The sequence below is a fragment of the Erinaceus europaeus genome, chromosome 8 (genome assembly GCF_950295315.1).
Source record: "Erinaceus europaeus chromosome 8, mEriEur2.1, whole genome shotgun sequence".
Classification (NCBI taxonomy): Eukaryota; Metazoa; Chordata; class Mammalia; order Eulipotyphla; family Erinaceidae; genus Erinaceus; species Erinaceus europaeus.
The window spans coordinates 34,780,691-34,793,399 of record NC_080169.1 but is presented as its reverse complement, the minus strand read 5'-3'; the positions used below and the strand labels follow the sequence as shown (position 1 = coordinate 34,793,399).

The following is a 12,709-nucleotide window of genomic DNA, read 5'->3' as shown; positions in this document are numbered from 1 at the left end:
GACCTTGGGTCCATACCCCCAGAATTAAAGAATAAAAAAGAATAGGTTAAAGAATAGAAAAGCTATCAAGGGAGGGGAGGGGATAAGGAGTTCTGGTGGTTATAATTGTGTGGAGTTATACCTCTCTTATCCTATGGTTTTGTCAGTGTTTCCTTTTTATAAATAAAAAATAAATTAAATTAAAAAAATATCCCTCCTATCTACCTATTTAGTTTTTTTTCCCCCTTTCACCTATTTTGTTTTTTCTCTTCTTTTTTTTAATTTTTTAATTTTATTTATTTATTCCCTTTTGTTGCCCTTATTGTTTTATTGTTGTAGTTATTATTGATGTCGTTGTTGTTGGATAGGACAGAGAGAAATGGAGAGAGGAAGGGAAGACAGAGAGGGGGAGAGAAAGACAGACACCTGCAGACCTGCTTCACCGCCTGTGAAGGGACCTGCCCGCAGGTGGGGAGCCAGGGGCTCGAACCGGGATCCTGACGCCGGTCCTTGAGCTTAGCGTCACCTGCGCTTAACCTGCTGCGCTACAGCCCGACTCCCTTTTCTCTTCTTTTAACTTACTCCATATCTGTCCTATAATTGCACCAATGCTAAGGGTTTTTTTGGCCTGGGATTCATACACTCACTAAGAAACTAGTGAACTATATAGCTAGATGAAGTCTAGGACTTAAATTTGCATTAGTGTAAGATGTACAGAAGGAAAAAAAAAACTAATGTAATAACTAACAGATGTATTAATGATTGGTAGTTTGTAGAGACCCAATACTCCTTCTATCACCTTTTTTTATCTAAACAACAAATGAGAACAGTTAAATGACTATTACTACAGTTTTTACAGTGGAAACTAAAGTTCAGAAAGTTAAATAGCATCTGGCCAAAGTCACATCATAATTTAAAGTGTTAAAAGTGAGACTTGGGGTGGAGGGTAGATAGCATAATAGTTATGCAAACAGACTCTCGTGCCTGAGGCTCCAAAGTCCCAGGTTCAATCCCCCGCACTACCATAAGCCAGAGCTAAACAGTACTCTGGTGAAAAAAAAAAGTGAGACTTGTACTTATAATAAAGATTCTTTGTTGCCTCACTGCTATGGCAGGCATAATTTGTTGACAAAGGTATGCCTCACCTTGACTACACTCAATTCAAACTTTCTTAAAATTTAACTGTTTAAGAGCTATCAATACCTTCAAACCAGAGTTTCCTCTCTTCAAAGATATTCAAGGTTAAATATCAAAATCAAAACTGAGTCAGAAACAGAAAGTCAACTTTAGATGTCCTTCAACTGAGGGGACACGTGATGGTCTGTAAAGCCAAAGAACTCAAGTTTCAATAGCCCTATCCGGACTACCTCATTCTGGGAATGCCATAAAGTCACATAGTTTAGCCACCAAATGGTTTCTTCCTCATTAACCAGCACTGAAGTCTCCTTCCAATACAGAACCTGCTTTCTTCCTCATGATCACTTCCTTTTCCCTGTTTTGCTCAGCTAAAGAAAACTTTTTTTTTTGCCCTTTATCCTATACTGTTATTAATCCACATTTAAGCTAGAAATGAACTAATCATAAACAAGGCATGAACACAGTTAACAATGATTAATCAACACATAAAGCATACTTTATAATCTGCAAAAGTCTATATACAATGCTTGCTGCCAATTATAGAAAGCAATGAAAAGACAAATGCGGCTTTATGATAAATCAATGCCTTAAATCTTTGAAACTACAATCATCTACTTCTTTCCAACCCCTACTGCCAATTGTATTTCCATATCTACTAAAAAAAAAAAAAAGGTAATATTAAAAATCTACAGCAGGGGGTCGAGCAGTAGCACAGTGGGTTAAGCGCACATAGAACAAAGAACAAGGACGGACCGGCGTAAGGATCCCAGTTCAAACCCCTGGCTCCCCATCTGCAGGGGGATTCGCTTCACAAGTGGTAAAGCAGGTCTGCAGGTGTCTATCTTTCTCTCCCTCGTCTCTGTTTTGCCCTCCTCTCTCCATTTCTCTCTGTCTTATCCAATAACACCACCATCAATAACAACAACAATAATTACCACAACAATGATAAAACAACAAGGGCAACAAAAAAAGGGAGGAAAAAAGTCTCCAGGAGCAGTGGATTCGAGGTGCAGGCACCAAGCCCCAGCAATAACCCTGGAGGCAAAAAAAAAAAAAACCTACAGCAATCAAGGCAACAATTTAAACATAACCATAAATATAATGAGAGAGTATCTTTCATCCTGTCCATGGGAAACTGGTCAATAAAATTTGAAATAATCCATCTAAGCAGAGTCACAACTCTGACCTACAACTCCTAAGTCTATTTTAATATTTTTAAATGTTTTTTTTAATTTTTTATTATCTTTATTTTTATTTACTGAATAGAGACAGCCAGAAATTGAGAGGGAAGGGGGTGATAGAGAGGGAGAGACAGAGAGACACCTGCAATAATGCTTCACCACTTGCAAAGCATTCCCCCTGCAGGTGGGAACTGGGGGCTTGTACCCAGGTCCTTGTGCACTGTAACATGTTCACTCAACCAGGTGTGCCACCACCTGGCCCCTCAAAATGTTTAAAGGAAGACATGCATGTGTTGAATAAGACTGTAGGCTTATCTAAACAATAATTTCTGTCACTTACAAATTTATCAACTAGCTGCTGATTGAAAGGGATAAAAAAAAAGCCATATAAAAAGGACATAACGCTGAGGGAGAGAATGTCTTGTAGACTCCTACTATGGGGAGGTTGTACCTATGTATCAACTACTGTACTATAAACCATTAACACCCAACCCCATAAAGTGGGAAAAAGAGGTGTGTATATATATATATATATATATGTTTGTGTGTGTGTGTTGGATTAATATATCAAACATTACTATTTAATATATGTATTTATAAACCCTCTAAAAACAGGGAAATTAAACAATGATCCTTAAAAATTCTTGAGAAATGGTTGGTAATATTCAACTCTGATTATCAAAAGATGCTAAATAATGTTATCTACAGAGTGCCAGATACATTTAAGACAATAATGTCCTTCTACTTCCTTTATAAAATTTATTTCCTATCTCTAAACACCCTTTGAATGCCAATAAAGCTACTGATCTTAACAGAAGACTTTGTGTCATCATTAGTAATTTAAAAAATAATTCATGTGGTTGAAGGATTAACTAATTTTCATAATTTTTTACTTAGCATTTATGGACAAGAGAAAGAGGAGTTTTTAAAAGCCCTGAAACCTTCAGGATAAACACAACCCAAGTATGTTACATGGCCTGGCACCACACTAGTGTCAACACACTGGGAAAGTTTCAGTGTTGTACAGTCTCTTTCTGTCTCTTTCTATCTGAAACAGAAGACTGAGGCCCAAGATGCTATAGTACATATACAAGATCTCAGTGCCAAAAAAAAAAAAAAAAAGCCCAGAAAGTCCAACCTGCCGCAGATACAACTCTGCACATCTCAGGAGTTTCCAAATGAAACTCTTGTGAGTCTCTGTGTTAAAATTCTTCAGATTTAATAGGGGTGTGTGTGTGTGTGTGTGTGTGTGTGTGTGTGTGTGTGTGTGTGTGTGTGTAAGATAGTCACCTACACTGGAAAAGGCAGTCTACTTAAAGAAATCAATGCTGATCTCATCCTCACCTAGTACACACAGACACAATCAGGAACAACATTAACTGGATACTCACCAGTCAAACCAACACAAAAGCATCAGCCATCACAGTATTTATACCTAAAACACTTTACAATCTGATGTAAATTCACCTAGAAAAAGCTACACCTATCCCAACCCTGCCCTCAACAAACCTATTTAACTTCCTGCAAGCAAAAATTTTCCAAATTTACTAAAGCCACAAAATTTAACTCCCTTAACAACTACAATGCTGACACTAAAAGGAGCTGAATCTTATACCTTTTCCCATCTGTATTGTATTTCTTAACCACAAAGTCAAGAAGTACTGCTAAAATAAAAATCATTATGAATGGAGCCAGGTGGTGGCACACCTGGTTGAGTGCTCCTGTTGCAATGTGCAAGGACCCAGGTTCAAGCCCCTGGTCCCCACCTATAGGGGGAAAGCTTTGCGAGTGGTAAAGCAGGATTGCAGATGTCTTTGTCTCTTTCCCTCTCTGTCTCTCTTGATTTCTGATTTCTGACTGTCTCTATCCAATAAATAAATAAATAAAGATAATTAAAAAATCAATATGGAAGTAACAACACAAACATTTAATGCAGTACCAGGAAATGAAAACAGGGCCTCACACATGTGCAATATGGCTGAGCCACATCTCTTACCTGTTTCCCTGCTGTATTTCTCACATGAATTGGGGATGGGGTGAGTGAAAGGAAAAGGAAGAGAGAAAGCAAAGTACCACTCCATCATGCATGGAGTTCCCTTTGTACTTTCCATGGTTACCCCTCGTGGTGCTAGGGATTGAACCCAGGATTTCATGTGTGGTGCAAGTTATTGCCCAATCAATATAAACTATTTTTGTGTAATATTTGCCAGTGTCCCACAGTTGCACACAACTTAAAATCTATGTTTAAAAAACTAATAACTATATATTTGCTATTTTTTCTTTTCTTTCTCTTTTTTTTTTTTTTTTTTTTTTTTACCAGACCACTGCTCAGCTCTGGTCTGGTGGTGCTAGGGACTGAACCTGAGACCTTTGATGCCTCAGGTCTTTTTTGCATAACTATTGTGCTGTCTCCCCAGGTCCATATTCACATATTTTTAAAAGTACAATTGTCAACAAGCTGATAACTGACTTTTATGCAAAACCTTCACAGTAAATGCCATAATTCTATAAATTCAGCACATGCTAATAGTTATTAACAGTATTGGTTTTTAAAACATCAAGAAAAGCTCACAAGAGTATTTAATGAACATTCACTAATGACTAGAGAGAAGTATTATGGGTGCATGCAGGACTAGTAAGTTTGAGGTCCTAAATTCAATCACTGACACAACATATGCAGAGGCAATGCTCTAGTTTGTGTTCATGCAAGACTGAGGCCCAAGATGATATACTACATGTACAAGGTATCTTCTCAGTACCAAAAAAAAAAGCCCAGAAAGTCCAACCGTGGACTTTCCAAGAAATGAAAAATATGATACAGCAAATCCTAACAAAGGGATTTTTCAAAGTTAACCAAACTTGCCAAATTGCCAAACAATGTGATTATTTAAATAACTATCTATTGTCTTCTTAAATCCTAAGACAACAGAAATCTCCCTCTTCCTCTATAAAGCCTGTTTCTCCCAATCCTGGAACCTCTGGGGTGGGGCTCACTTCCCTGCATGCTTCTCTCAAATCATACCAAATGATATTGCATCCACGGATTCCAACCTAATCAATGTAATGAGTACCATCTCAGCATGCTTCATCTCAGACTGTGTCTAGAGACTTCAGGTGTGGAATGCCAACCCTTCACCCTCATCACTAGGTGAGACCTTTCCTTTCATGGTAGTCTCTAATTCCATTCCAAGAGTTTCACTTCCTAACAAAGTACCAAAACCTACATATAGGCCAGGTCCCATTAGATAGAGCATATGTTCACATGTATCCATAAACTAGGGCAAAATATATACCTGAAAGCAAAAATACATAATAGTCTGTAGTGAGTCAGTATCAAGTTCATAATCAAATAGCATCCACTTAGACTTAGATACCCTCCTCACCTACTTGCTATTACAATTCTCTCACTCACTCCAAAGCTAACCTTATCAAAGCAAGGACTGCAAAAGCTGAATAAGGGCAAGAGACTGGCATACTTTAACGATGACTTTATGTCACTATCAGGCCATTCCATCAGCTCTGGCCCTAATCCACAAGTCCTGAGATTCCCAAACAGACTTGATGTTCCTACTCATAACCACAGAATGTGAGCTCAGATCTACAGGGATGCAGAGGTCACACAGGCTCCTAAGCTAATTATGGGGCCCAGATCATATCAAAGTGATGGGGTTTATAATCAACAATATTTATACCCCCTTCCCATATTAGGGAGCTACTCTCTTCCCTGATCCAGCTTTCTTGTCCTTTTTGCAGCCATGACATCATCTTCCCAGACAATAACTTGGATCCACCTGCATATGAGATTTCAGGCTCAGGCAAGGAAAAAAAAAAAAAAAAACACTAGTATAGGCACAGGCCCTTTGAAATATAAGTAAAATATGCCTACTACCTATCTACAAAATTGAGGACCCCCCCCCCAACACTTCATCTGCACTATTCCAGCCTTTAGATCCACGATTGTTCAACAATTTGTTTGGCTTTGTCTGTTAACTCTCTTTTCAGCCGCCAGGTTCCAGATGCTAGCAGGATGGCACCAGACATCCCTGGACAGACAACCCCACCAATGTGCCTTGGAGCTCTGCTTCCCCGGAGCCCTTCCCCACTAGGGAAAGAGGCTGGGAGTATGGATTGACCTGTCAATGCCCATGTTCAGCAGGGAAGCAATTACAAAAGCCAGACCTTCCACCTTCTGCATCCCACAATGATCTTGGGTCCATACTCCCAGAGGGTTAAAGAAAGGAAAGCTATCAGGGGAGGGGATGCAATACAGAGTTCTGGTGGTGGGAACTGTGAGAAGTTGTACCCCTCTTATCCTATGGTTTTATCAATGTTTCCTTTTCATAAATAAATTTAAAAAAAATAAGAAAAAGGGAAGAAAGAATGGAGGAAAAGAAAGGAATGGAGGGGAAAGGGAAAAATACTGATAAATACTTCATTATATTCTATTTGTAAAATTGAATTAAGTAATTTTCAGGTCACAAATACTTTGTTGCTTAACTCATTCTGGTAAATAAAAGTTTACTGGGGGGAGGAGCTAAAGGACAAAAGATTGAAAATTAAGCAAATATTTTTTTTTTATTTTACTTATTTATTTCCTCCAGGGTTATCTCTGGGGCTCAGTGCTTACATTACAAATCCACTGCTTCAGGAGGCCATTTTTCCCATTTTTGTTGCCCTTGTTTTTATTGTTACTGCTGTTCGATAGGACAGAGAGAAATTGAGATAGGAGGGGAAGACAGAGAGGGGGAGAGAAAGACAGACACCTGCAGACCTGCTTTGCCACTTGTGAAGCAACCCCCCTGCAGAGGAGAGCCAGAGGCTCAACTGGATCCTTATAAGGGTCCTTGCACCTCGCACCATGTGTACTTAAGTTGCTGCATTACTGCCCAACCCCCTAAGCAAATAATTTTAAAGTACACAATGGCAAAATTTTTGCCAATAGTATTATAGTAGCACTACAAAAGAGGCACAACAGTGCAAAAAAGAGTAAAAAGAAAAAAATAACTGGACAAAAATAATTCAGTCAGTATGTACACAGCTTAAGAACAATCCAAACTGAAGCCACAAATTTTAAACTGAGAATTATGCTAACTCCTCTTCAAAAAAGAAAAGACATACTGTGGCTGTACTTTCAATTCACACCAATTATCATAATTCACAGATTGCAAAGATCAATAAACATACTAATTTGCTCAGCTAAGTAATTTTCCCTCTGAGCTTAACTTGATATTACCCTTAATTGACCATTTGCATGGTTTCTCCTCTCTGGAAAAAAAAAAAATTCAGCTGAAGGTTCATTTTGACAAAATTTAAGATTAAACTTTCATATAAATATTTAGCATTACCTTTTTACTAAGCATATATGTAAATCTATATATTTAATATTCCACCAAAATACTAAAAATACTAAATAATAAAATAAAAATAGAGTATACTGATGGTTTACTGGCTACTACAAGATGTAATGATAAATTCTATACTGTCAAAAATAGCAAACAATTTACAATAAGAGAACTGAACCTAAATATGAACTGGTTCCACAACTTGTTAAATGATTTTAAGTCTTAACATCAGTCTTATTATTTGGCTAGTAAGGATAATATCACCTACTTCAATGTCTAGTGGAAAGGAATCAAGCCACAGATTCATTGCTTCCTGAGCACAGTACACGCATGTTGAACATGACACTCTTACATAATACGCCTCATTATTATATATTTTAAAATCTAAAAAGTTAAATCACATCCCCCAGCAAACTTGCTGATCTAAGGGCACTAACAAAAGAAGCAACAGTTTGGTACAGCAACAAATGTTCAGCAAAATTTTGTATCTATAATATTTCAAAGTAAGGCTATCTCTGAGTCCTGTTTTAAAAGGCACTTGGGTAAAGCAAAGATCTTTCTCAAATAATGATAATTTTCATTTATCTGTTGACAGCATTCAGACAAGTATATTTAAAACCTATCAACAGTGGTAAAAACTACTCACTGAGAATAAACTGGTCAGAGTTCTGTACTGAGAATCAGATAAGGCTCTAGCTGTGCCTTTGTCACTAAATTTGTTTGACTTTGCACAAGTCTCTGGATTTCAATTTTCTAATTTATAAATTGACTATTAAAAACCATAAGTAATATCCAAGTACTACTTAATCTCATTTTACTTCACACTATATCTAAAATAGACCTACTAGCTTTTTCCAAAATGGAGACCCCAAATCTTCATCTGCAATATTCTTTCCTTTAAGTTCATGATTAGTCAACAGTTTGTTCTACTTTATACTTTTTTTTTATTTTTTAAATTTATTTTCCCTTTTGTTGTCCTTGTTTTTTTATTGTTGTTGTAATTATTGTTGTTGTTGTTGTTGATGTTGTCCTTGTTGGATAGGACAGAGAGAAATGGAGAAAGGAGGGGAAGACAGAGAGGAGGAGAGAAAGACAGACACCTGCAGAGCTGCTTCACCGTCTGTGAAGTGACTCCCCTGCAGGTGCGGAGCAGAGAGCTCCAACCGGGATCCTTAAGCTGGTCCTTGAGTTTCACGCCACTTGTGCTTAACCTGCTGCCTACCACCCAACTCCCTCTACTTTATATCTTGACTCTTTTTCAGCCACCCAGTTCCAGATATTAACATGATGCCAACCTGACTTCCCTAGGCAGATGACCCCACCAATGTGTCCTGCATCCCTGCCTCCCTGGGCCCCTGCCCTACTAGGGAAAGAGACAGGCTGGGAGTATGGATCTATTTGCCAACAGCCATGTTCAGCCCTGCCGGATGCAATTACTGAAGCCAGACCTCCCACCTTCTGCACCCCATAATGTCCCTTGGATATGGAGCTGGGGGTGGGCAGTGTGTGGAAATGTATCCCTCTTATCCTACAGTCTTGTTAATATTTCCATTTTGTAAATAAAAATTTTTTAAAAAGGACTACCTATGATGGAATTCCGGTTCTGTCATTTAGAAAGAATGCACAGTATGTGCACACACAAAGCTCTAGAGTATAATACATCTTATTAGTACCATCTACTTAGTATTTCTTATGTCAAAGAAACACAAAGTTATATTAATACAGGTTATGAAGTTCAGTCTTTCCAAATCAAGATACTATCATCGTTCTAGACAGCAGTGAGTTCATATGAGAACTTTTAACAACTCTTTCAAATAAGATAGCCTAAGCACGTTTAATCATGAGATCACCTCATACAACATTACAAACAGGACTGAAAAATTATAAGGCAATTTATTCCCACCAAACTATCACACTGAGTGGAAAAACAGAACTTCTGCTACTATTAAGTATTTTTAATATAGTACTGCCAATGTCTGTTGCTATGTTTCATATTGGTTTGTTCTCCTTCCCCCCAACTCTGAGAGAATTGGTTTGGCCCTTGCAAGTTTCGCGCCCCTCTTTCTCCAGGCCTGGCCCGTATGCTAAGTATGTCCAGAGTCCCAGCAGCAGCCGGGGAGGGAGAATGACTGGGAAGCACATGGTGTGGTGATTTGCCCATTCGTGAAAAAAGATTAAACTGCAGTTTCTCAGCCCAGCCGTTTGTCCCCGAGTCTCCATCTCTGTCTACTGCCGCGACGCTAGCCCGGCCTGCTGGAGCCTCCGAAACTTAACAACAAATGTCAATGGAAGCTTTTAAGATACTATAATCTCCAAGAAAAGAATAAGCATGAGGAATGGGAAACTTGGAAACAAAGTAAGTTGCTAGAAAGCAGCTCACAAGTTTAAAATTAACCAGTTTCACTGTGCACAATAATGTGCACAATAATTATGAGCAAATGCCAAAATATGAAATTTGTCAATATCAAGAAGCTGAAATGGTAAGTTCTTCTATTTCATCACTTTGCATATAACAAAATCCAGTCATATATAAACATACACATATACATACACACACACACACACACACACTTTTTTTTTCTTTTTAGCCCAAGTAGGAATACTTCCTATGGTCCATTAAAATGGTTTCCTCCTCTTAGTATATCCTCCAAGATACCAAACTAGTCCCTGACAGCTGGCATATGAATCCTCATAAATTCTAATTTCTAACTTCTCTAATTCACAAGCTTCAGCATTTCCCTTCAGGGACACCTACACCTGTACACACGCGTATTTATCACTCCACATTACTAACAGTGCTAACTTGGGTCAAGAACTTAGTTGCATCAATTCCGCTCTCGCCCTTGCAGTATTGCTAGAAAAGGAAACTCGACTTCAAAAGGTCAACTTTTGTAATGAACATGAAGCACGAGAAAAAGGGAAACTGACTGGACGGCCCAAACTGCCCTCCTTCCGATTTCCAGTCCAAAATTAAAAAAAGGAAAGAAAAAAAAAAAAAAAAAGCTGTTTCAGAGAAGTTACCAAGGGTTTGGCCATTAAGCAAACCAATAGGGTGGGTGCTCAACCGAACTGATTTCCCCGTGAGTGAAGCCAAAGGGTGGTGATGGGTGCAGGGGAGGAGGGTGCCACGACGGCTCGAGCCACACGCAGGTCCACTCCTCGAGTGGGGAGGGAGAACAAGCCGGTCTGGCCGAGTGACAGACCGTGGGTGCTGACCGAGTCTGGAGGTGGAGGGCCCTGGAGGCCGGGGGCTGGACTGGCCAACAGTCGGGGGGCAGGAGCCAGCGGCACCGGCGACCGAGGCGGCCCCCGCGCAAGGTGGAAAGGGGGCGCTGCCAAGGAGGCCGTGAGTTCGGGGGCAGCGACGGCGGGAGGGTGGCCACTGCCCAGGGGCGATGGGCCACGGGCGACTGCGAAAGAGGCACAGGCGGCTGAAGGTGGTGGGACTGTGTCGAGTCGGCACAACGGCCATCCAGGGGGCACATGTAGAATCCCAGCTGCTCCTCTGGCCCCGGGACCCCCGAGAGGCGAGTCGGGCCCGCCGCGACGGGGAACAGTTTGCTCTGACAGACCGGCGCCGGCCCCTTCCCCATTGCACAGGTAAACAGTGGCCGCCGTCGCCGCTTACCTCAGTTAACATTATTACACCCCAGGGAAGTTTGCTCCTCCCTAGCCTCGCCGCATGGCAACAGCCGTAGCAGCAGCGAAAACTGCCCGGGCCGCCGCCAACGGCGGCAACAGCTCCTTCAGTCCTTTCCCGGGCGGCGGCTTTACTCGGCTTCGCTGGCTTCCCCCCGGCCCGGTTGCTCGCGACGGACGCGCGGCCATCTTGGAAGAGCGACGTCCGCGTCTCCCCGTGACGTGCGCTCCCATTGGCGGGCGCCCTGGCCGCCAGCATCTCGTGACCGTCGCCATAGCGCCGGCGCGCGGAGCGGCGGACACGGGTTACAGACAGTTCACTTGCTGCGGGGGGCGAGGCCTTCGGGGCTGAGCACCGGGGCGGACTTGGGGTCGCAGGAATCTGAGAGAGGCCGCGGCGCAGGGTAGACCCAGGATCCGCCGCCGTTTGCGTTGCTCGGGGCCGTTGGTTCTCCGCCGCACGCCCAAGGCCGGCGCTGGAGTAGGAGAAAAGCGAAGGCTGAGCCTTCTTCACCTGACGGCATCGCTCAGGGCGCGCGTCACCGGGATAAGAAGGCAGATGTCGTGAAGGAAAACTTCCCTGGAGCATTTCCCTCACCCGATCGCGACCGAACAAGTCTGCTGGGTCCCGCAGCCCCTCTCTCTGCTCCGCCTGGAGGGAAACCTCCCTCTGTCTGTCACCGAAGCTCCGGGACTTGTCCTCTGGCAAGCGCGGCGGGTTGTAGAAGTGATAGCAGCCTATCAGCTTGACCCGGAGCTGAGCAGCTGGGAAGTGTTGACTGGGGGGTTGGCCAACACCTGCAGAGCAGTGAGGCCTTCATTTGGCTTCTTGTGCAACAACTCAAAAATAAACACACCTTTGCTTGTAACTGCTGACTTGGTAGCTTTACTTCTTGATTTGATGCGTTTGTGGATCAGGGTGAATAAATGTCAGCAGGTGTCTCAAATGGGACTGAATTCTGGAAGTCGCATGCCTTGAAAGACCCTGAGATTTAATCACTGTTCTAAACTTGCCCACTAGATGGGCCGCAGAGTGTGCAATGGAGAGAAAGTATTCACATCTAAACCTGTACTGTAGTAAAAGTAGTTCATTTAAACATGCTGTCAAAAAAAAAAGTGTGTTACAAAGCAGAACTGGACTGGAGTTGGTGCATTGCACCAAAGTAAAGGACTCTGGGGTGGGGGCAGGGTTCAAGTCCTGGAACATGATGGCATAAGAGGACCTAGTGGGGGTTGAATTGTTATGTGCAAAACTGAGAAATGTTACACATGTACCAACTATTGTATTTTACTGTTGACTGTAGACCATTAATCCCCCAATAAAGAAAGAAAGGGAAAAAAAGCATGCTGTCCACCAAAAAAAAAAAAAAAAAGTGTGTTACAAAGCAGAACTGGGACTCTGTAAAGTACCAAAGTAAAGGACTCTGGGTA

At 41.5% G+C, this 12,709-nt stretch overlaps 1 protein-coding gene across 6 annotated transcripts in view; it reads right to left on the bottom strand.

The window, feature by feature from the left end:
* The window catches only part of SNX13 (sorting nexin 13), a 150,461-nt gene extending 139,059 nt beyond the window's left edge, over nt 1-11,402 (bottom strand). For 3 of the 6 annotated variants that reach the window (XM_060196134.1, XM_007534484.2, XM_060196135.1), the window contains exon 1: nt 11,268-11,402. In XM_060196134.1, coding sequence (XP_060052117.1) covers nt 11,268-11,279 — 12 coding nt within the window. In that variant the 5' untranslated portion in view covers nt 11,280-11,402. The remainder of the gene's footprint in view (nt 1-11,267) is intronic. The other 3 variants (XM_060196131.1, XM_060196136.1, XM_060196132.1) reach the window with 2 other exon arrangements.
* Nucleotides 11,403-12,709: the final 1,307 nt, after the last annotated feature.